This window comes from Zonotrichia leucophrys, chromosome 6, assembly GCF_028769735.1.
Source record: "Zonotrichia leucophrys gambelii isolate GWCS_2022_RI chromosome 6, RI_Zleu_2.0, whole genome shotgun sequence".
NCBI lineage: Eukaryota > Metazoa > Chordata > Aves > Passeriformes > Passerellidae > Zonotrichia > Zonotrichia leucophrys.
This window is the reverse complement of record NC_088176.1, coordinates 33,775,060-33,799,885: the sequence shown is the minus strand read 5'-3', so window position 1 is coordinate 33,799,885 and position 24,826 is coordinate 33,775,060. Positions and strand designations below refer to the sequence as shown.

The 24,826-nt window shown below is 42.3% G+C and overlaps 1 protein-coding gene across 3 annotated transcripts in view; it reads right to left on the bottom strand.

The window, feature by feature from the left end:
- Positions 1–24,328, bottom strand: part of HERC4 (HECT and RLD domain containing E3 ubiquitin protein ligase 4) — a 28,623-nt gene extending 4,295 nt beyond the window's left edge. The window contains exons 1-23 of one of the 3 annotated variants that reach the window (XM_064717515.1): positions 24,201–24,328; positions 23,280–23,427; positions 21,828–22,117; positions 19,020–19,179; positions 17,908–17,984; positions 15,957–16,178; positions 14,054–14,145; positions 12,657–12,787; positions 11,878–12,038; positions 11,460–11,536; positions 9,389–9,513; positions 8,839–8,898; positions 8,490–8,601; positions 7,970–8,159; positions 6,800–6,972; positions 5,722–5,838; positions 4,707–4,730; positions 4,114–4,212; positions 2,793–2,960; positions 2,552–2,695; positions 1,538–1,704; positions 687–753; positions 392–474 (exon numbers count right to left, since the gene is read on the bottom strand). In XM_064717515.1, coding sequence (XP_064573585.1) covers positions 392–474; positions 687–753; positions 1,538–1,704; positions 2,552–2,695; positions 2,793–2,960; positions 4,114–4,212; positions 4,707–4,730; positions 5,722–5,838; positions 6,800–6,972; positions 7,970–8,159; positions 8,490–8,601; positions 8,839–8,898; positions 9,389–9,513; positions 11,460–11,536; positions 11,878–12,038; positions 12,657–12,787; positions 14,054–14,145; positions 15,957–16,178; positions 17,908–17,984; positions 19,020–19,179; positions 21,828–22,053 — 2,675 coding nt within the window. In that variant the 5' untranslated portion in view covers positions 22,054–22,117; positions 23,280–23,427; positions 24,201–24,328. The remainder of the gene's footprint in view (positions 1–391; positions 475–686; positions 754–1,537; positions 1,705–2,551; positions 2,696–2,792; positions 2,961–4,113; positions 4,213–4,706; positions 4,731–5,721; positions 5,839–6,799; positions 6,973–7,969; positions 8,160–8,489; positions 8,602–8,838; positions 8,899–9,388; positions 9,514–11,459; positions 11,537–11,877; positions 12,039–12,656; positions 12,788–14,053; positions 14,146–15,956; positions 16,179–17,907; positions 17,985–19,019; positions 19,180–21,827; positions 22,118–23,279; positions 23,428–24,200) is intronic. The other 2 variants (XM_064717516.1, XM_064717517.1) reach the window with 2 other exon arrangements.
- Between the last annotated feature and the right edge of the window lie 498 nt (positions 24,329–24,826).

Here is a 24,826-nt window from a genome sequence, read left to right as displayed (position 1 = left end):
CTTCTGGCTGCCTCGAATAAATACCCACATTATTCTCTTAACTTTGTCCACCTCTGTCCTAGGCAGGCACTCCAAGGCATCAGCAGCACCTCAAACATTTTTAATCTTATAAAATCTTAAGGCTGGGCTGGAAGGGGACCTCTGGAGATGCAGTCCAGCCTCCAGCCATGGGCAGGGACACCTTCAAGCAGAGCAGGCTGGTCCAAGCCCTGGGCACTCCCAGGATGGGGCACAGCCTGTCTGTGCCAATGCAGAACAGCAGAGAGAAGAGCTTGGGAAAACAGCCAGAGCAGCTCTGCCTCCAACAGCAGGGCCAGAGCTCAGCAAAAGGAATTGACAGCACCCAGGAACCCTCCCAGGGCACCCAGCAACACCAGGCCACACAACTCACCTATTCTGTTTGACTACAGGAATGTCAGCACCTTTAGGAACAAGCTCCTTAATTTCTGTTGTACCAAAATTTTCCACAGTGATCTATTTGAAACAAACAAAAATAGTGCAAATCTTATTTACGGCATAAATACTTCTTCCCACCACTTAGTGAAGAGCAACATGAATGGCAGACACAGGAGCTAAACCCCATGGGAATCAGCTGCTGATGCTTTGTTCAGACACTCCATCAGAGGCAATTAAAATAGATGGTGTGAGCTTGGCAAGACATACTTCAAACACTACAGAAAACTTACAGTAAAATTAAGACAAAATGCTTCTTCTATGTCATCCTCTGGATAGTCCAGTAGCTGTTGCATTCCCCTGCAAAATAAGTTACAAAATACTTGCACCAGGGGAAAGAAAAATGAATTTATTTTGAAGTGTTCTTTATGCTTTGATAATTCAAATTTAAAAAGTATCTTTCTACTGTTATTTCATTCATTATCTTATTGACTTGCAACTTGTTTAGTGCTGGGAAATTCCAAGCAATCATTTCATTTTGGTTATCCCATGGGGTGAAGAGAGAACATTCCTGTCCTAAGACTTCAGCTAAGGGGTTCCCAAAGCAGAGGCAGCTGGTAATTAAAAACCACTGACTGGCTCTTCCATTGACACCTCTGATTTCTCCTTGAATCTATGAAGACTTTGCCATCCACAACACTGAGGCAACCAAGCATCCTTTTCTGTTCATTTGAGCCTCCTACCTGCCAGTCAGTCCTATTCAAATCCCTGGTCAAAAGTAAATATTTAGCATGCATTTGTTCCTGAAATGTGCAAAAATATTTTCTTGATGGATTTAATTTAGGACTGAAACTATGTTCACACTTAGGCTTATAAAATTAGTGACTGAAGCTCAAGGGGTTTGAATTTCAAGGGGGTTTTTTTCCCCTAAAATTTCTGTAGGATCATAAAACAGAAGAGACAATCACTAACACCAAGCACTGAGACACAGGTGTTTATTACATTTACACCAAATGACACAGTGGCTGCAATTTACTCTGAGCTGTTTTCCCAGTGACTGGGGAAAGGAAATGTAATGTTCCTAGAGGAAAATGCTGATTTCAAAATTAATTTCTACCAACACCCGTTTTTCTTTCTTGCTTACCTGCCAACATCTGGCATCAATTCTTTTAAGTCATCCAGGGATGGTTTCTGATTCAATAGCTTTTTGTACAAAGCCAGAGGAAAATGAAGGTCTACAATAGTAAAATTATATATTGCTAGCCCACAGACAACACCAATCAAATGAAACAAGTCACTGTCTTCAAAGGTCTAAGAACAGAAAACAGACAAAATGGTTTAAAACAAAGAAGTTATTTTAACCTTGCAGAGTGCAGGAAGAAATGTACAGTACAGTATAATCTGAGTGAATTTAATTCTTATTTTCTTTAAATATGTATGTATCTCTAAGTACCAAGGAAAACAGAATAAAGTTTAACCAGCTGAGACTGAAATCCAAGGGAACAGAATCCTTTCTACTTAAAATTAAAAAGGCTGAGCTGCAACATATCCTGTGTTTCAGGGGACCCAGACTGCACTAAGGTTCTGCTTTTGTCAGTCACTTCCTATTGCACAGCTCTGTGGTTTAAGATGACAATTAAAAAAATAAATTATTCTGGGGAGGAAGAGGGAAGAGCTCACTATTGAAACCCTCAGAATTAATTACCAAGGCTTTAAGCACAACTGTGGGAATGTAAATATTCAGGTATTTGGGATCCAGCCACCCCAGTCAGTGCTCTTTGAAAGATGACTCAAAAGTCAGGGACCAAACCTTCCAATAAAGCACAATTCCATGAGCACCATCACCCATAAATGCAAGTGCACACAGGGAGCCCTGTTCAGGCCACCTCCAGAATTTGTCTCTGCACCCTGCCCTTGGAATCAGTTTGTTCTGGCTACCTCTTCCTAAAAATCTGCAGGGCTTGGGGACAACCAGTAAAGAGTAAACAAGGAATGAGGGAAGTTTTGATCTAACATTGGCCAAAAAAATTTAACTTTTTTTGAGAATACTTGCTTCAGCTCCTACTCTTGAAACAAAACCACCACAAACTACAATGTTCATATATTATTAATAATAAATCCTGTAAGGTAAAATGAGTGAATACAGACCACAGCCTACCTTATCAGAGAACCAGATCAGCCTGGACTCCTCGTAGTACCTGAACATTCCATATTTGGGATCTAGCAACTCCCTCATGATGAGCAAGAAAAACTCTTTGCGAACGCCTCCAGCATCGACGGCTTCCTCCCCTACAAAAATCACCTGAAACACACAACTCAGTGAGCCCTGAACTGCAGACAGAGTGTCCAAAGGTGCCCAAAAGCACCCTCCCAGCACCCTGAGCAGTGTCCTGGGATACCTTGAGGGGCTTCTTGTAGTCCACGTTCTTTGTTTTCCTGAGCACCTCCACGGCGTCGCCCACGATGTTGTCCCTCCGCACCATCACTATCAGGCAGGGGTTCACAGACTCAAACACTGGCAGGAAGAGAGAAGACAGATTCTGCCTGTGGGCCTGATCCACAGCCATCTGCAGAAAAACAAAGTGAAAAGCTCCTGTCAGTACCACCTGGCCAGCAGCCTTGTCTGCAGAATGCAGATGGCAGTAACTACTGAATTCGCCCAACTTTTCTCTGCAAGTATTTGACTTTAGGAAATATTTTTCCTTTACCCATTGCTCTCAGGGAAGTGTAAGAACTCAGGTTTTAACATTCCAGTCATAATACCTTGGATAACAAAAGGAAGCAAAAAGATCCTGCATTCCATCCTAATGAAGAGTAAGCTGTTTAAATATAAATCTGGCATGAAACCAAACATACATTAAAATCTAATTCACAGCATGAAAAGCAATTCATTTAACTTGCATGATAATTCCTGTATTAAAATTGTTTGAAAAAGAAAATGCTGTTGCAAATGTTCTGAATACGACAGAGAACTCTTGAGAGTTTGTGTGTTTTAATGCTATTTAATATTGTTAATAGAAACATTTAATGTGAGCATTTCCCTGAATCCATCAAATGTTGGTTACTGACTGTGCACATCCATTTTTAAAGGCACATAAAGGACATTTATTATTAATTAGCAAGGTAATATTTTCCTACACGAGCCCATTACCTGAGCATGACTTCAATCATCTGGTTATTTTCAGACTCAGATCAATGACCAAGGTAATATTCCAAGTCTGCTCATATGGGAGGTGGGGCTGTTCCCTGGTTGTGGGAGGTGTTGGGGTTTTATGTTTTATGTTTGTTTGTTTGGGTTGTGGGTTTGGGGTTTTTGTACCTATACTGTGGGCTGATAACACATACAAAAACCATCTCACTACTGAAAGGAAAAGAAGTTCCTTGGAAATGTATGGCAAGTACAAAACATCTAATTTCAATGTGATCCCAACCCCACTCCCCTCTATTGTGTGCACACCCTGAGATTAAAACTAGATCCTTGATTTTTAGGGGGGAGAAATTACACAGAGTTAAAAAAAAAAACCACCACAAAAAGCCAACGACAAGAACCAAAAACCCACAAACAAACAAAAAACCAAACAAACAACCCACAAAAAAACCCCAAAAACCCCCAAAACAACACCACCAACCAACCAAACAAAAAGAAAACAGGAACCCCCAGGGTCCCCAACTCAGGGGAAAAAATTAATGAATCTGAACCAAAAAAGCAGAGCCTCCTACCTGCATCTGTATGATTGCATCTGTTTGCAAGAGAGTTGTCTTTGCCTGGGCATCAAATACAAATGGGTATGTGCAAATTATAACAGGAACCTCTGTTAACTGCAATGAGAAGAACCATGTCATAGCTCAGCTCATTCAAAAGCCACAATCCTGGTTAAAAAAACCTCTACAGCAGCACTCATTGAACAGATCTATTTTACTGGAAAGAGAACTCAACCCTGACTTTTATCAATGCAGAACCAAAGCATCTTAGGAACATTAGGTAGATTTTTAATTGTTTAGTACTTCAGCCAAAAACAAACAAAAAAACCCCCAACAAAACTCAATCAAGCCAGGCACAAACAACACTCTCACTTAGCACATTTTCATTTCAGAACTGTCATTGCAGCTAGTGGCTACAGAAGTAGCCCTTTTTTTCCAACTGCTGTTCCAAATTTGCAGTACAATTACATATTTTTGCACCACAAAATTTTTTTCAGATTACAGCCATGGCTAATTTGAAGCCTTACTCCCAACAGAACACAGCAGACAATCCTTAACATTTCTGATTTCCTTACATTCTTCCAAAGAAATCAGACTGCATCCAATCTTACCTCAGTTAATCCATGGTTGACATCCTATGACAGCATTTGCACAAAGGTAGCAACAATTAAGATGAAAAAGCAGCATTAGTGTCTGCATTAATTACTCATCTCTGATGTAGAATTCAAAAAATATTTATTTACTGCTTCCCCCCAAGAGAAGGTTTACTGAGAAATAAACATTAACCATAAACATTCGAATTCATTTATTAAATACAAGCTTGTCTTTCATCACCCTGTTTATCAGTCTTTAAAAACAGGGCTGCCAAAGCACCATGTTTGCTTGGATGCACAAAATTACACACTTAAAATGTTTACTTCCACACATTAATTAATGACATCTGCTGGTACTGTTGCAAAATAATAAAATATGGGTGGCTAGAGAAAACTTCTTAAATTACTTACAATATCCTTTCAAAGCTAAAGTCAAGGAACTGTGCAAAAACCTATCCAACTCACTAATTCTCTGCACAGTCATTAATTTGCTCCCACTTATCACTCCTCTGTGTTTACAGATGCAGGAATTAATTATCCCAGTTGTGGCTGCTAAACTGCAAGTAGAAAATTCCATCAGTTATCTGCCCCTGCAGCTCCTGCTGCACTCATTACCCAAGGGAGCTGCAGCCTGCTCACTGACTGGACCTGTCTAATGTGGCAATTCAGATTATTCTGCATGTTCTCCTGCTGTGGATTCTTACATTCCCAACGTTTTTGACACAGCAAGTGTTCAGTGAGAGCATTCTGAATTTTAACTGACAGATTCAAATGCTGAGCAGTGTCAGTCCTAGGAATGACACCCCAGGAGAAAAACACCTTCCTAACAATTCCTCCTTAGCCAGAACCTGACACCAGTCTGCTCAGCACTGCTCATCTCTGAAGGTATTTGTATGAAAAAAAAAATTTAAAAAATTATGAAAAAAATCCCCAGGCTTAGAGAATCTATGGGTTTCTTAAAAGGGATAAAACAAACACAAAACATGGGAGGAAAACACCCACAAAAACCCAAATGAAACTCAACACAACTTACCATTCCCAACACCTGCTGCTGGAACCAGTTGGCATAGTCATTTCTGATATCTATCAAATCTTGTATCTCATGAATGTAAAATCTGTCATACTGTATAACTTGTCCTCTTTCATTTACCTAAGGAAGTGCAATTTATTTTTTTATTAGCTTTCAAAGGGATATTTTTCCATGTTTTTCAAGCATTTCATACGTCAGCCACAGATACCCAGCTACCAAAACCATTCTAGAAAAACAACAGTGCCTACAAGAAAGCAAAAAACAATGTTAAAAACATGGATACATGGACTATTCAAAATCCCATCAAAGAGTGAAGGAAAATACAATTAACTGCACTATTGCATAACAGGGCTGCCACTCTGAAACACCTCAGAGGAACAGTGATAATACACACATTCATGTGCACAAGGGAATAAATACACAAATACCTGTTCCTGTATTCACACAGGTTTAAGAATTATGATTTAAGAACTCTAGTCTTAGTTATAGTATGAACACTATTACCTGTGAGCAGAGGAACAGTTTCCATCTAAAAGCAATAAGCTTAAGAAAAGAGAGATGTGGGAAAAGTAACTTTGTACAGGGGCTTGTGTCTACAGTACAATTTTAACCCAGAAGCATCCCCATTTTCCTATTACACACTTCTTTTCCCAAGCACTGCTAACTGGCAAAGCAGCAAGATAGTTATAAAGATCCTGCCCTTATACTCAGATAATCTAAGCCTACTTTTCACAAATACCTCCCACATCCCTCTCCAAACCACCAGATACTCAATATCTGCAAAATACCCCAGAGCTGTCACCCCTTTTTCTCCCCTCTCACTTTAATCCACACAGAAGCAAAGGACTGGGTAACTCTGTGTTCCCAAAAACCAGTTAATTCCATCATCATCCTGTCAGACTGGAACCCAGAATCCCTATGAATGATTCATAGGCCCAGATGGAACAGCTACAGATATTTCTGTAGGTGCAATTCTGGTCTTTCACACCGATCAGTAACTCAGCTTCCACCCAGTGCCCAGCACAGAGATGCTGACCAAGCCAAGCAGCCCAGGAGCTGCTCACAAACACCACAAACTTACTCTGTGCAGGATTTCCAGAACTCTGAAGGCTGTGTGGAGGAAATTGGTGAGGATTCTCCTGTCAGAAGGGGGAATGCCCATCTTGCACACCTTCAGAAGGTGCACCACGACATCCTTGTAGAGTTCCACGATCTTCAGGAACAAGGGAGGTTCAAGCACAGACCACCAATTTTCTGCCAACACATGGTGAACACGTAAATTTAGTACCTGTCACTGCCACACACTGCCATGTCATCTCTTAACTAAGAAACATGTCTGGCTAGAAAGCACAAGCAGCACTTACTGCAGACTCTGAAAAGAAAGCTGCAGCACAACAAATGTGCTTTGTTACACATCAAATCTAAGTCCCCTGAAGTCTGCTCATCCAGACAGTGTCACAGTGTAACATTTGATAAGAAAAGATGGATCAGAACCTGAAATCTTAGGGGAACAGTAGTGAGAGCAACAGAAAACGATGGAAAAGGATCTAGAGCTCAAAAAACTGTCAGTTTGCTTTTCTTTACTCTCATCAAAAACTACTGAAAAAACCAAAGTGAGATTACAAGGCAAAGCATAACTGAGGGAAATGAAAGAACCCTCTGAAAAAGACACCAATTAATAGCAAAATATTCCAAAACCAATTCTTTAAGCTGAATTTCTTTCAGCTGAGGCACAACAAGAAAGTGTAAAGAAATAGAGTTAAAAAACCAGAGCTATTCCCAGCTGCATATTTGAAGACCACATCTTGGCACCAGCAAGAAAAGATCCACTGCCTCAGAAGCTCAGAACAGGTGCTGTAGTCACAACCAAGACAATTTAACATCTGCTCTGCAACACTTCTGTAAATTGCTTAGAGCTTGTTAGCTGTCTGACCACATAATTTTCACTTTAAAGAGCAAAGACACATATCAATTACACTGAGCTACATGGTTTAATTCCTCCCAAATGGCATCAGTCCAAAAACTACAATAGCAGATGAATTCACAGGGATGGCCTGCTAACTCACCCTGAAGCAACAGAATAAGTGTTTTCTTACACCAAGCAATGCTGAGCCTTAACTTTCTCACTGGGGAATTGCAGGCAACTGTAAATACACAGCAGGTGCTGCCAAGGCCAGGTCTCCCTGATGGAATTTCTGCACATTTTCATCTGCAGATCCTTAGTTTTAAGAGTAAAAATTCAGTTTCTTACCAAGAACTTTCAGAGGAGCTTTTTCCAGGTTCAGAATAGCTGCTCCAAAAGGAATAGCTAACGTTGTGAAATTGTTTTCATCACTCATCAGTGGGCACTCTGGTAGAGTGAGATACAGCCTCAGAGCTTCAACATCTGGTAAGGAGCTGGTCAATTTGGGAATAAGGTTCTTCTCCAAACTAGCTGCCACCTACAGCACATCAGAAAATTCTGTTTATTTTAATACAATTGAGATTTTAAACAAATCCTCATGTATGTGAAAACTAATCTAGAAAACAATAATTAAGAGCTTCAGTGAAAACTATTATACATTTAGACAATGACAGTAAATATTAAAATAGAATATGCTGATGTATCACCTAATTGTCTCAACAAAACACAGTTTCACACATTTGCAGTCAATACATTATTGAGTAAATAAATCCATTTACAGGGTTGGACCAAGCACAACAGAAGTACTTCTGGAGAGCTGTAACCCAGAAAGATAATCCCAAATGTGAAGAAAACACACAGCACAAACCTGTTGTGATATCTGAGCGTGCTCAGGCTGTATGAGTTTGTGGAAGAGTAGTCTAGCAGCATTCATGTCAATCCCTGAGAATCTAGCACTGGTTTTGTAATGATCATCATTGCTGCAGGAAGGGAAAAAACAGAAAGACTCAATCCTGTGCTCTCAGCAACTCAAGACTTTAATCCCTTCACTTTTAGACCCACTAAGGACTTAAAATATATCAGACTTCCATGTTTTATATGGCCTTAGAAACAACTAAGAAACAAACCAGGAAGAAAAGCACAAGAAAATCACACAAAGAGACTTTGATGTGAACCAGCCCACGCAAGGGACTGCCCTGGAATTACCCACCACTTACCTCAGTGCCAAAAAGCTCCCATTCAGGCACCCAGCAGAGGAGAACGTTCCATCAATTTCACTGAAATTGGTCACATGAAATGTTACATTTGGTTTTCCTTTGAAAAATCAGCATTTGCAATAAATAAAAACCCCTGTATTTAATCCCTAATGAATTAGATTGTGCAAAGGATGACTCCAATGTGACTAAGCAATACTAGATTAAACTTCCATTCAAGACTCAAATCACAGCCAGTCTTGCATTCAATTGCTCTGCATACTCTTTTATTAAAATAGAAGCAATAATCTTTGAGTCGTTCTCATATTCTTTAGATGTATTGCTATTTTTCAATGTGCAATTAGATACTTAATTTATCTTGTATAATCATCTACACTGGAGCAGAGATGCCACAGTCTCAAGGATCTAAACTACTCAACAAGCACGACAATGAAAGCACAGCAAGAGCTCTGCACGTCCCAAAATCAGTAATTACAGATAGTCCAAAGCCCCACTAATGCTCAGTTCAGAAGCAGAATCACCAAAGACCACTCCTGTCCCTTCCATCACTTACTTAGCTATCTCTACAGGAAGTCTTCCAGATGGGAAACTCAGCAATCTTTGAATAAACATTTCATTCACAGTCCAGATCTGCTTCAAAAGGTCAGGATTCCTAAAATCATCTGGTGGCACCATGTTCTAAATAAATTGTAAAGAAAACATAAAGAGTCAGGCACACAGAATTGATTTCCAGAAAAATCAGCCAAGGCTGAGCTGTCTTAGCTGACAATTTGCCTACCCAGACTATTGCAGTGAAATACTCTGTGTTTAACAGCTCTGCCTCCCTATGAAAGCAGAGCATACATAAAACCAGCTTGATTAGGTGTAAATTCACACACCTTGCTAAATGGCAGCTCCCTACACATCACCTGTCTCGGTGATGAGCACTAACTGAGCTTCAGATGAGAGCAGCAAGCATCTCCCTCCCCTGCAGCCACAGGAGCCACTCAGCTCCCTGCCAGGCTGAGAGCACACAGCAAAGGAGCCATTCCATTCTCCAGACACATCTTCTTCCACCCCACTGCCACCAGGCCCCTCTGAGGATGATCATGCCTCTGTGAACATGCCCTGCCTGTCAGAGGAGCTGCATTGGGAAGTGCTGCTCATAGAAAATGAATTCCACTAAGAGCTGTAATAGTAAAGAGAAGAAGCAAGATCATTGTTTTCAGTAGGAGCATTGGTTCAAAAAGAGAAGGCAAATAGCACCAAAACCAAGAGGAAACTACCAAGAGAAAACATTCCTCCTGAGGGTGCCATCTGACACCACTGAGCTGACTCAGTGTGACAATGACTATCTGCACTTCTGATCCCATCCCACTGCATCAGCTCCAGGAACACTTTTGCCATTTCCCTTCTGTCCAGCCAAAGGAAACAACTCAGGGAACTGAGCAGCCCAAAATGGATTTTGGCTGGGCCCCCTAAATGGCAGGGACACACAACCCCCAGGGGTACAGTACACACAGAACTAAGGAAGGATTCAACACAAATTACCAAAACAAAGAGTTCTAAAGGGATACTTCTGCAGCATCAAAGTTCATCTATTGCTAATACCTTCTGTACAGAACAAGCCACAATAACTGCATTCATACAGTCTCCAGTTCACCTCAATTAGTCAGCCAGAAACTACTCTAGTAATTATGAAAATTGCACATAAAGTTTAATAGACAAGTTTTGAATCTCTATTATAAGCAATCTTCCAGTTTACACCTGCTAAGCGAGTTTCTCTCAAATACAGCAATGGTTAAAACTCTATCAGAATTTAGACAGAGAATGCAACAAGTCAATCCTAGAAAAACTGCTGATTCTGTACACCCAGAACAGGCTGTGAGCACAAAGCACTGCTGCTGACCTGCACTCAGTTTTTCTTCATAAGCATGCTTCCCCACTGAAATCCACCTTCCCCTGTATCCAAATTAGTTTTCACCCTACATACTGAACTCTTGATGCTTCATTAATCCCCATGGTCTAATATCTGCTGAGCTGTACTGGAAACAGTCCCATGAATCTTCACCTTGGTTTTATTTTATCTCCCAACTCATCCCCCAACAGCATTTTCCTTCCATCACACTTCCACATTGCCACTTTTACTGTAAAGTCCTTCTAGACTCTTTTAGGTAGCAGAATTTAAACAGATCAATTCTTGTTACTTTAAAATGTAAGCCTTAAGACTATGATAAAACTGACATAACAAACTATGTCACCAGCAGCAATTTTTAGCAAAAAGCTGCATTTGTTTCCTTGCCACTGTGGTACATTAAAATGGAGGTATGAGGAGGACTGGGCAAGGAGCAAAGAGCTCAAATATTCAATCAACTCTTCCCTTATGACATGAAAAGAAGTGCATTCATCCATCAAGAAAAAAGCTTATGCCAAAAAAGTCTCAATCTCACATGATTTCTGCCAGCTAACACACACTAACTGGATCCAAGTCCTCCAGCTGCTACCATGACGTGTGCCTTTTGCTTCCACACTGCTCCAACAAACTTTACAATACACTCACATGCACCTTCAACATCAAAATGCATCTAAAAAACTAAAATCCAACATTCACAAGCTTTGGAACCAAATTACACTTAATTTGTTACCTGTGGATAAAAGTAGTGTGCAAAACTTTGGTCCCCACCAGAGAAAATTCTCTTTACACAGTAGCACTCCTCACTGTCTGCAAGAGGAATAAAAATGTGCAAGTGAGTAAGATACTGCAATCAACACTGGGTTACAGAAAGGTTCCCTTGTGGCAGAACCTTGATCCAACACACTGAAACACCAGTTTATGACACAATGGTCCAGACCATCTCTCCCTGAGGTAAGTTCTAGGTCTGGTGCTATCAGAGGTCCCCACCCACAGCCACAGGCCTGCAATTCCTACAGCAGGAACCCAGAGCACAATCAGACTGTTTGGGAAAAATGATTACAGCCCATAATCAGTTTAAAAGTCAAGAATTTTAAGCCACTACAAAAGGAACAGGCAACCAAGCAGTAAATGCATCAGCTGGTGCTTACCTGTGCTCATTGGGCACTGAGTACTGAAGGGAATCCAGTTTCCTCTCACTGTGAAGGGACTTTTCCTGTTACTGGTGGTCCCTGTGCCCAGCTGCCCATTGCCTCCCAGTCCAAAGGAGTAAATTCTTCCAGAAGAAGGGACAAATGCAGTGGTGTGCTGCCTAGGGCAAAGAGAATTCAGTACCACAAACCGAAGCACTGCAAGCAGCTTGGAGCAGGCCTGGGCTCAGCAGTGTGTGAAAGGTCCTGCCACTGGCAATATTCCATCCACACTCCAACAGGCACCCTCCTTTTCTATGGAAAGCTTCCCAGAATGGAGCTGCAGTGCCCAGCCCCTGGCTGACCTTTAGAGCACATCAGAAATGAATGTCTAGAGACTGCCTGCACCTCCTTTCCCTTCCCATCCTGATTCCCCCTCTCCCATCACAGCCCTGTAAAGAACCAGCTGGCAATTTGTGTAAACTACTTTGTACTTTCCCAAACACACTTGTTCTTCAACAGGAAATGAAGTGACAGCAACAAACTCTCACAGCTCACACTATTGCTCACACTGCCAGTTTAGAAAATCACAGCCTCTCAAATATACAACTTCCTTCAGCTCTTCTATCGATGCTTTTAGAATCCCCAAAACATCACTAAATATCTTTTGTTAGGGGTTATTTTGTCTTCCCTGACCACAAAGGCTAAGAAAACCCCCAATTCACATTGCAACAGATATAAAGTTTACATAAAACAAGTGATGTGTAGGAGTCACAGGGTTAGCACAGAATAGACCTTACCTGCCACAGGTGATTTGTGTGACAACACTTCCCATGAGCTCAAAAACTTTCCTGGGATTTATCTCATGGCCAGTAGAGTTATGTCCCAGCTGACCATAGCCTCCAGCTCCAAATGTGAAAACCCCACCTTCCTAAACAAATAAATATTTTACATTAATATGATCATATATCTCAGAACAAGAAACTCCACAGAAATAGGGGTTTAATAAATCTTTTCTGGTGATTTTGGCATTGCAGGGAAAGGACACAAAATGAACAGGGTTCTGAGACAGAGAAGAATTGCAAGTTAACTGGAGTTATGAAAACACAGCACAGCTATGAAACATTACCTCATGTTAAATCAGACTCATCTAATTCCCTTATTATCATACAACAGTCCTGCCATTAACTTGTGTCATTTACAGATCCTAATCCTTATTTTCCCTCTTTTCCAGTTTTCTTGATGAAAAAACTCCCACTATTAAAAGTATAGTTCAGCTTTGAAACTCAGATTACAAATGTTGAAGTGATTAGCCAACAGCAAGCTGCCCTGCTCAGCAGATGAGACACAGTATGGTTGAAATAGCCTCAATATTTCAAAGCATAAGAAACCAGAAATTTCAACATTGTTGTGAGGCAAGTCATTTTTGAAGAGTTTTTTGATTAATCAAGAAATTACCAACACCTTTAATGTTTAAACCAAAAATATTTTCAGAAATTGTACACCTTACCTCACAACAACCCTGAAACTTGCCATTTTCAGATGCTTTGAAATTGTGACTCTGTTTCTTTCACATCTATCTGCATCAGCCAGGCCCTCAGCTGGAAGCCATCACCAGAACTGCACTGAGGAAACCCAACAGCCTCAGGCACTGAGGCAGGACAGCAAACAGTGCCAGGCTCTTCTGAGCTTCAGGAGGCCTTGGAGAATGCTCACACACACAAACACACACAGTTTCAAAGTTGTTGTGAGGTAAGGTGTATAATTTCTGAAAATATTTTTGGTTTAAACATTAAAAGTGTTGGTTAATATATTAATTAATTAATTAACTGCCTACAAAAGGTGTGTGAGCCCCTGGCTCTGCAGGGACACTGGAGCCATGCACATGGGTGGCAATCTCTGCAAACATTCACAGTACATTCAGTACCTCAACCCAGCCCATCAGCTTTAAAGTAAGTTTGGAGTTAACTTCTATGCATGAAAAAGGAAAAGCAGCATCTAGAATGCAAGATTTTTTGTATTTAGTAATTTTTTTCAAATATTTAACCATTCTTCCAATCTTTCCTCAGCTTAATCCCATAAATTTACAAGAAATTTTATTTAGAATTTGGTTTATTATTTCCTGTTCAGGTAGCATCTTCTCCTTCAATGGAAGCATTAAAAAATTGGAGCATAAACATATCCTTAAGTTCTGTACCTTTGTAAGGGCAGCAGTATGATCCTCTCCACAACATATATGAACAACCTTCTGACTTCTCAGGGACTTGAGCAGGGTAGGAACATACCTGTCTGAAAGGTTGAACACAGAAAGGTCACTTATTTTGACAATAAAAATCAAAAACCATATACTTTGCTTATTTATTCTAATTTGGTTCTAGCCAAGCAAGCAGTTTAAATTTGTTAGCATGACACAATCACCACGACTGAGTTTATGGATCCTGGAGATGGAAGTGTTACTACAGAATAAAACAGGCACTATGACACTGAAAAACTTCGTGGCCCATGCCCTCATTTTCACTAGCACAGGATCATGTGTCAATACACAGACAACTAAATATGGAACATTACATTAGACCTGGCACTGGCCATGAGAAAAGATAAATTTACATTGTTTCTGTGTTTTAAATGAATTGTTTATGTGTTTCATGTTTTTAAAACGTTCCTGTAAGCTGGTATTGATACCTTTAACTTGGTCCCAAAAATGGAGAGCCAGACCCAGCTGAGGGATAAGGGGTTTTACCTCAGTGTTTAATCAGGATCCTCACTGGCCAAGGTGAATGTGCTGCAATGCACACACATGACAGACCCCCTATGCCATTTACAGACCTTACAAATCAGCATTTCTACCAAGGGTGCCCCAATGGGAGGCCTGGGTGAATGCTGGGCTATTCCCCCACGTGTGGAATTCCACCCTGCATGGGCCAAATCTCTGTTTTACAGGGTGTGCTCCAGAGGGGTGTCCCAAGATAGCGGAGGGTTCTCCAGCCTCCTGCCATGAGGCCTTCAGGAGGTTTGGCCTCCTGGCCTGACACAATCCCAGCACTATGCCAACTTATCAGGCTTAAGGAATGCTAAGAACACTGAGGATACACAGAAGGTAGATGATAAAAAAAGGCAAAAAATCTTCTTGGCATCAGTGTCAGTCGGGCTTCTTTGGAAAGTAAATTTATACACATTTTCATGTTACTGACTGCATGACAGAATGGAGCTCTGAACAAACAGGAAGCAAACATAACTTCCCTCCATCACTAGGACAAGTCAACTTTGTCAACTTTGCACAAAGGCAATTCTTTAAAATGTCAGTGCTAATGTCCTGAAACCTGTCAGGCACGCTAACATGTCTGCAAGAAACCCTATGAAGACACTGAGAAGTGATGCTGCATAAAAACCTAGGCTTACACACATTCCAAAGAATATGCAGGAGCAACTGAAGTCTCCAGTGATTTCTGAAAAATAATTGTAATTTTCTTATTACATGAATGTGGCAATTTTTAAGGCGTTCAGATGAGTATTTTACTTACAACCCATTTTCCCCATTTTAAATGGTGTTGACAACAATGAATCAGTAAGCCAATCTGAACTCATGAAACCATCTATGGATTATCCACTATTAAAGTGTGTATTGCAGGACCCTGACAGCACTGTCACTCTGGAAATACATACTGTGCATGTAACACAATGCAACCAAAAAAAGAATTTTTTGTCTAATCTAACCATTTGATAAAAATCAAATCAAGGGGTGGAGGGGTCATCCACCCAGCAGAGGAAATTTTGGAAATGGTTAGCCAAAAATTGTGAATGATTATCAAAAGTGGCCTGAGAAAGGAATGTAAAAGTAAATGGCAGTAAAATATGAAGATGGCCTAAATGTGACTTCTAAGGACAACCAATTAGTTGTGACAGATTGCTGCTTTTGCCAAGCAATTTCATTCACTTCAATTCAGTTGAAACTGTAACTACTGCACAGTATTTCAAGTCAATCCCATTAAGTGACAGGCAAAGAATACAAGTGAAGCAGGCAAGAGCTTCAGCACAGCACGGTCAGCATTCCCACCACACTGAGGAAAACACCTCTGTGCCCTGAGGCAATGCTTCCTTACCTGTGTCATCATTAACACCCAGCTGCCCAAATTTGTTGCGTCCCCATCCGAAGATGGCTCCAGAAAGAGTCAGCACAAAGCTGTGAGCTCCTCCTGCTGCAATCTGTGCAAAAGGGATTCCCAGCAGAGATTTAATCATCTGTGGGGAGGTTTGTTTTTTATACTCATAACCTAGGCCCAGCTGGCCATATTTGTTTTGTCCCCAGGAAAACACTTCACTTCCTGTTGGAAGGAAAAAATAAACAACCAAGAAATACAATTAATACAGTTTAATAATACAATGTTTATCCACTGTAAGAAAAGCTAAAAGTCAGACTGTCACTCTTCCAAAACTTTTGAGTTTGAAAATGCATACAAATTACTGACTTCTGAAGCTGAGCATTCTCGTGTAATTTGCAGGCATTCAACTCAAGCACTTAATCAGACTGGAAGTATTTAAATCACATTCAAACCCTTCCAAACTGCTCTTAACATTCCTGTTCCAACAGTGCAGATCTACTGAGCTTGGTTATTCCAAAGCAAGGCACTGCTCCATGGGAAGCTCCTCTGCTGCACAGATGTTTATGCAGACATCTGCTGAAGCTGCATGGAAAATTTTCCTGCTTCCAATCAAAAGCCTCTTTTAAGGTTTTCTAAGGTAAGATACTTAAATTTTGACAGACAATTTAAGAGATGTATATTTTTAAGTACTGTCTTCATTACATGATCACTGAAGCACAAGATGTATAATGTCATTTGATAATTTACAAAGAAAAACATTTTAAAGAATGACAATCAAAGACCTATTGATGTTAAAACTGCTTCTAAAATAAAACATTCTCTTGAACAACCAATGTTTTGCCAAGGTATTTACTATCCTAAAGATTAACACCCAAACACAAAATAATTTACTTTTGCTGACATGAAATGTTTTCAAGAGCATTGTTACCTTCAAAATGCTTCCCATGTCTCTCCCATCTCCACCTTTCCAGTAACAGTTTTATCAAGATGGGGAAACAATGAAACCCATCCTCGGGAGTACTGGGCTCAGATTTTATTTATTGATATTAACAACTAACCCAAAACACCCTACAGCCCACGCCAAGGACAGAAACAGAGCTGCAAACCCATGACCTGGCAATAAAACAGTGATGCTGTACTTGAAGCCTGTGACTATTTAAATTTCAAATCACAAATTCCTGTGACATTCTTGCACCTCTGACCAACAAAACACTTGACAACACAACTCTGCTGAGATCTTAACTCAGGCAAAGGGTGACTCCTAAAGCTCTGCCTGCCCTGAAACAAAGGCATTCCCCTGGGTTATAATGATAATTACACCTGGGAATTCATAATGGCACAGGAATTGCTCAATAGGAACCCATGAAGAGTCACACACAGAACCCAGGCACATATAATCAGTATAAACTACTGGATTTAAAGGAAAAAAAAATCATTCAGCATACAATGAACACCTCCCCACAGTTATTTGGCTCATATTTCAAACCCACATTGTTAAGAAACATTAAAGGTGGCTTGTATGTGATATGGAATTTTAACTATGGAAGCACCAAAAACCAGAGGCTTTGCCATAATAAAGCACACAAGGAAGTCACTCCTGCCAGCCTCAGTAACTTGAGGTTACAGGTTAAAACAGACCAGTGTGAAAGATTTGGGACCAAGAAAAGAAACAAAATAAAAAGGAAGTCACATGAAAGCCAGATGATGAGAAAAAACCCAACATAAACACACACCCTGAAGAAATAAAAGCACAACTCAACATCTGTTTCTACATTTGTTTTTCAAATTGCAGCTTCCATCATTGAATTACACAGCCCCTACCAACCTGAAATCCCATCTGTGCTAAGTGGTAGCATGTTAAATAATGAAAAACAAAAGATAAAATATATCTTGAAAACATTTGAATTCCCCAGTATGAAATTACACAGAACTTCAGGAGGATCTGGCTTACCTTTTGAGAGTGCTAGTGAGTGATAATAACCACAAGCAACTTGGACAATCTGGATCTCTGATAAACTTTTAATATTTCTATTGGAGTAAGAAAACAGAGAAAGAATTAAGCTACAATTAAGCTTTACTCCATGGTATGAAATAAAGGGTAATATACAAAATGTGAATCCTTTCTACTGAAGTGTACTAAACATCCCAACTTTAATTAGATGCTAATTAGTAAAACCTGAAAAAAACTGCTTTTCTTCTAAACCTTCTAAGGTCAGGTTCTGCCTTATTTTCAAACAGATCAAGTCTGTAAAAGTCCATAATGAAGAATCAGGGAGGTTCACGTGCTGTGAAGGCGATCTCACACAGCTGAATGGAGGAATGAATATAGAATACAAGAAGAACCTCATTCTTACTTTCCAGTTTCAAAAAAATCAGTTTATAGACCTAATACATATTGCACAATATTCTAAAGAAGTTGCAAATACATGCACATGTGCACTAAAACTAACAATGCTTTCCACTTGGGATGAGAAAAAATTTCTAAAGGGCCTGTGGCTTTTAAATTGGATGCAGATAGAACATTTTTAATATGAATTACTAAGGTTCCAAGGAATTGTTACTTTTGTGTGTGGACTTCAGGTAGCTGCAATGCTTATGGCAATTTGAAAACAACCCTGGCCAACATGAATTTTTTTAACTAGAAGGTGTATTATTCAATCACAGCTGAAAAGCTTTGGGCTGAAAACTGAAGTACAAAGATAGGACAGCAAATGTACCTTCTTCAAATTGAAAGTTTAACACTCTACTTCTCTTTAACTTCTCTTAAATGGCATTCATACTCTTAGAATACCCATCCTGCTTTTCCAGTGGCTCATTGTTAGGGGAGGACTATTAAACCAACAAACAAAACCATCCCAAAAGCAACAAACCAAGCACACCTGTAAGACATTTCTCACAAGAGTTTCTGAGAAAGGAAACTGTCCACACAGCATTCAAGTGTCATAGCTAATATACATTTTCTATATTTATATGGCTTTACCTGTAACAACAGAATAGCTTAACCAATGTGATTTAAGCACATTATTAAAAAAAAGAGGCAAATTATCATGTACTATTTTTAACCTGGGCACTCTGACGCATTCCTCTGTTCCTGGCAAGCCAAGCTGTCCATCAGTAGCCAGACCCCAAGCATATACCTGACCTTTGTCATTTAATGCAAGAGTGTGGGCTTCTCCACATGACACAGCTACAATATTTTGGGCATCCAGTGCACCAACATGCTCTAAAAAAAGGAATAAATAAAATTAGTTGGTTAAAAAAAAATAAAAGCTACTAACAAGCTAGGCTTGCTCCAAACAGTTTACACAGTACTAAGACATCAACTAAGCCCATAAGTTCTGCTGAAACACCCTTTATTTAAAATTACAAACATGCAATTATGCAATTCTAGGAGAAATGAGTTAAATTTGACACCCTGAAGTAACCAGGTAATGAGTATTTCTGGAGCAATGCACAAAGTGCACAAAACCTGCACCTCGATCCTGATGGACCCTTCTAATGCTGCCATCTGAAAATGAGTGCAGAAACTCAATTAACAGTAAGGGCAAACAGATTACTGTCAAATGACTACACGTGTAGACATTATGTAAGAGGAAAACATTCCACCACAGCAAATTAAATTCACCTATTCATCATTAAGAAAGAGCCTGCAAAACAAGGCAGGGCAAATTACAGACTAAAGCTACTGATTTTGCAATGAGCTACACAATGTCTTCTTTATAATGCAAAATACTGTGGAAATGGATCCTAAAGAGTCATTTTTCTAGACACACACTGACACCTCTGAAAAGCACACACTAAAATATCTCTGATTTTTTTCCAGTAGCCTGCACCAATGCATTTGGAAACACTCAAAGCTTGGTTTGGGGCTTATGATTTGTGATCAGAATAACATTTCAATTCCAGCAATAAGTAAAGCAGGGAAATATCACCAGGACCTGTCATCAAGGCTGGAATTTTTAACAGTTCCCTTAAATAAGGGACTGCTTGGACATTTTACTCCCGGTTTTCAAACACAAATTCCATCCCAGCCTGAGAATGGCACAGCACTGGAAAAGCCTGTGTATTGTCAATGTTATGGGCACTCTAAACTCAGCCCAGCCCAAGTCAGCTTCACAACAGTAGCTCGCATTATCTGCAGCACGACAGGCACTCAGCTTCCAAAATAAACTGACACAGGCAGCAGATATAAGTTCTTTTTATTCCATCCAGCTGCTCTGACTGAAGAGGCTGCCACCCCAATTCAGCCACAGCTGTGCCAGTGGGAGAGGCCATGGAAGCACCCTCCACTGGGGCACCAGCACACAGATCAGCTCGGGCAATCTCCCCCAGCTGCTGAACCAGCCAGCCTGACTGCCTCCAGTGGATTAAGGAACAGCCATGCAGTGCCCGTGGCAAGCACAGCTCCAGGAGGAGGAAAGAAGAAAGGCAGTGGGACAAGGAGGCAGCAAAGACACACAGTCAGCAACAAAATTATCTTCAGTTAGCAGGAACACTCTTAAAAGAGAGCATCCACCCATCTATAAAGATACCAAGCCTCTTTGGGCTGTGCAACTGAAGCTGTCCCAATGCTCTGACTTCATACAACAACACTCAGCAGAATTATCAGTAACCTCTGGGTGAAAGGAAGATTAGGGAGGACATTACAATCCTCATGTGTCTGAGCATGTTAAAAAAAAATTCGAGTAGGTCCATTACATATGAAAGGTCATGCAAATTAAATGTCAGATATTTTCATTGTAACCTTTAGACTAAAAGACAATTCAGCAAAATTTTCAAAGTGGGCAACAAGCAGTCAGAGTAAGTATGACATGCTGAGCTTCTCTTCATGTTCGTGAAGCAGATGTTTGCACAGGATTAAAGTTTATCAGTTTTAATATCCACATACTGTTTCTCAATAGAAGTCCACATTAGTTTAAAAAAAAAATCAAGAAAATCTTTAATTGGCACGAAAACTGAAACTCTGTGTAAAGGAGAACTACTAAAATACCCCATGACACCTCATTTCCATTTGAAAAATTTGTGGCAAACATTGAGCCAAGCAAGTTGTGAAAGTGCTCTAGGAGTGATTAGCAGCAAGTCTCAGTCAGCCTTCCCAGTCTGCTGTGCTGTGAGCAGAGAGCAGCTCTGTTCCTGGCTCTCAGCACCAGCTATGACTCACATGCAAGCTCTGAAGGGAGCCCATGTGCACACTCCTCTGCAGTCCCTGCAAGATGTTTACCCAGCTCTGCTCAGAACTGCACTAGGAGGGAGCACAAACACACACCAAACACAGGTGGGAAGGAAAAAAGCCCAAAGAAGTGTCACACAGCATCCTTTAGGCTTCTCCACATCCTCTCCCCGTAGCGCTGCTTGTGCTGATAAGTCTTTTATCAAAAGTTTTATTTTTAGTTCTCACAAAAAGAGAACATTGCTTCCATCAGACTTGCTGTACGCCATGTATTAGACAACTAAAACCTGCACGTTTCCCTGCAGTGATATCCCAAATACTCATTTCCACCATACTCCAACAGCCAAACCCATACATGAAGTACAACACCAACCCATGGATTGCAGCAGCTCAGCTCCCCTTGAGAGTAAAAACATCACTGAGTGTCTCACATCCATGGCTGAAATAAAAACTAGTGGCAGTGTCCAGCTGCACAGCGTGCACAAATATGGGGGGACTGCCATGTTTCCAGCTTCACCAGAACCCATCCCACAAAGCAATGCTTTTCCAGTCAACAAGATGTCCATTCTTGGAAGAACTGCTGGGCATGAGTTTGCCCCATGCAGACACTTGGGCAATCTTGGCTCCGATGAAGCACAACAAAACGAAAGCCACACCCACCCCGCCACAGAATCCCCACAGTTCATCACTTCTAAACTTACCGGGTCTTTTCCTGCCTTTGTCATGCCCCAGTTGTCCCAGATCATTGCATCCGCATGTATAAACTGTCCCATCATCCAGGACAAAAACAGTGTGTCTCAGTCCACATCCTACATCTCTGACCCTTTTATTTAGGAAAAAGTCACTTTTTCTGGGTTCTAAAACAATCTCTTCATCGATTCCACCCAATCCAAGCTGTCCAAAAGATGCATTGCCCCAGCACAACATGTTTACACTTCTTTTTATCAGAGATCTTCCAACTTCACTTTTCTAGAATATTCCTCCTGCGTAGCTGTTGAGAAAAAAGGAAATTTTACATTTTTCAGTATTGTCCCCAGCATTTACATTTCTTTCTACACAGCATGTAATCCATGAGCTCACTTTCTCTACACCAATTTATTCAAACCCTGAACAATTTTTAAGAGTGTGATTTGCTTTCTTGGACAGGATTTGCCTTAACTCTGCAGTAAAATGCTTTCAGATACAACTTTTAAGATGTGCAAGTCACTGGTTTTGCATAACTTTGTTTCAAAAACTTAAAATACCATTCTTTGTAGAACTTCTTTAATCCCTTATTCAGACTTATACAAACTTGCAGTTGCAGCCATTCCCAGCCAGTGGAAACGACTCCAGCTATCTTCCAAGGGGACAGTGCAGGCTACTTTCTTTACTTGAGGAGTTGCACAGCTCCAGCAAGGGCTGTGCGTGGCCTCAAGATGATCACCAAAAACAACACTTGACTCAGAGCTTGGAAAAAAGTGCTCAGCTCTGATCAATCCAGTTATGCAACACAAAGTGCAACATGCTGTGTCAGTCGTTGCATTTAAACAACGAGGAGTCAACTGAACTCACAATTTAAAAGAAAATAAAGAGCTGAAACTCAAGTCCCCAGCCTTGCACTGCAATCAGCTACAGCTTCAGTTACTCTGCAGTAGCAGCAGGCCACGTACACCAGCTCCCCCAAGCAAGTCCACACCCCTAATCCCTAAATTACAATTATCAGTATTTGTGCTGACAGACTCTGTACCTTTTTGGAAAGGATTCAAAGCTGCCCTTCTCTTTCATTTGCAACAAAAAAATCGGTGACAATGTTTTCACTACTATTTATACCCCATTTCCATGATAGCAAGTCTCCCTGCATTTTCAGAGCAATTTAAAAGTCAATGTAATCTAATGAGAAATTTTCATCTGTGACCATTATTCTGCAGGGTTATAACATGTACAAACTACCTAAATCCCTAACTGCTCAGAGAAGCAAGCCAACCCTTAACATCTAAGTGTTACGTACACCAAAGGGCAGAATTCTTGCCAGCACAACAGGATAAAGTATTTTTCTCTGCAAAAGACAAAACGCAATAAACAAGACACTTATTTTTGTGACTGCATAAAAATCCCCTAAAGCAATACCGAACCAAAACAGCCAAACAGCTTAAAATATATTGCATTCTGTTTACCTATCTCAGGAGGTGAGGCATGATCAAATACTTCCCTAGCTATATCCTACCACATTCAGAAGGGGACATCGAAACCAAGACGTCTCCAGTTAAGCCATAGCTACGCAGCAGCACACGTCACACATCTGGAGCGGTGACTTGCTTCAACCTGCAACACAAGAGATCAGAAAAGATGTATCACTATAGTTCTTCGAGATTTCTACAGTCGAGATTTATCTCCATCTCCAGCAGGGGAAAAAAATAAGAAAAGTTCTCCTTTCTGTTGAACTCTATATGTATCTCCACAGAAGGCGGGGTTGTTTTGTTTTGCATCATTTAAGAGCCAGCAGCCAAAGTTCTGTACTTTGATCTCAAATCACGGCACTCTTCCACCGCTGTGCGTGGCCATCAGAGCCAACTGGGGTGGCCAGGGCCGGGTACCCGGTACTCGTGCGGGCGCTGCCCGGTGTGGGCACCGGCACCGGCCGGGGCAGCCCCGCACTCGCCCCGGGCCGCGGGCGGGCGCCCGGGAAGCGCCTGGACGCTTCTCGCGGGCTGCGGCGGCTGCCGGAGCGCTCAGGCCGTGCCCGTGAGGGGACCCCGCCCGCCCGGCGCTCGCCGCGGCCCCGCGTTCCCCCGGCGGGGCTCGGCCCCCGGGCCCGCCGCGCTGAGCCGCGCAGGGAGCGGCGGGCGCGGCCCGGCGGCGGAGAGGGGCGGCGGCCGGACCCCTCCGTGCCCCGCGGCCCGAGCGCGGCGCCGCCCGGCCTGGTCCCAACCGCCCCGGGCCGCACCTGCCCCGCGGCGCCGCCGCCCGGCCCGCCCCGCTCCCGCGTCCCGCCCTGGGGCCCCGCGGCCCGAGCGCGGCCCCGGCCACTTTCCCGTCCGCCCCGCGGGGCCCGAGGGCGGCGGCGCCCGGCTCCGCCGAGGCCCGGCGGGACTCACCGGTGGTAGCGAAGCGCTCCGCTGCCCTCCGCAGCCCGCCCACCGCAGGCGCTCGCCGGCCACGGCCGGGGCGTGAGCAGCGTGAGCAGCCCCGGGCGCGGTGACAGGGCCCGGCCGCCGCTGCCGCGCAGGCGCCGGCTCGGCGGGCGGGACCGCAGCGCCCGCTCCACCGCCCGCCCGGCCGCGTGGTCGGGGGCGGGGACGCGGCGCGGAGCCGTCACCGGGGCTCGGCCGGGCCCCCACGGGGACGTTGCGCTCGGAGGCACCGCGTGGTTGGGTTCCCGCCGTTGGGCTGTGCGGAGGCGGGGCGAGGAGCTGACAGCAGAGTGCGGCGCGGAGCCCCGGAGGGACGGTCCCCTCCTGCCCGTGTGCTCGGGGAGCGCGGGGCTGGCGCGGAGCTCGGCTCTTCCCTCCGAAGACCGAAGCTGTGCGCGTTCTTGGCATGGGGACAGTGTGAGCGCGAAAATACAGAGCCGCCGTTGTGTTACACGGCAGGTTTTAAACTGAGAATTTAAAAACTGGAGCGGGTTCTGGGGCAGATAGCTCCCTCAGGAGCGGTCTTCGTATGGCGAGTTTCGTCCGCCGCGCAGAGTTCTCCAGACACTTGGGCGCGTGTTGCTGATCCT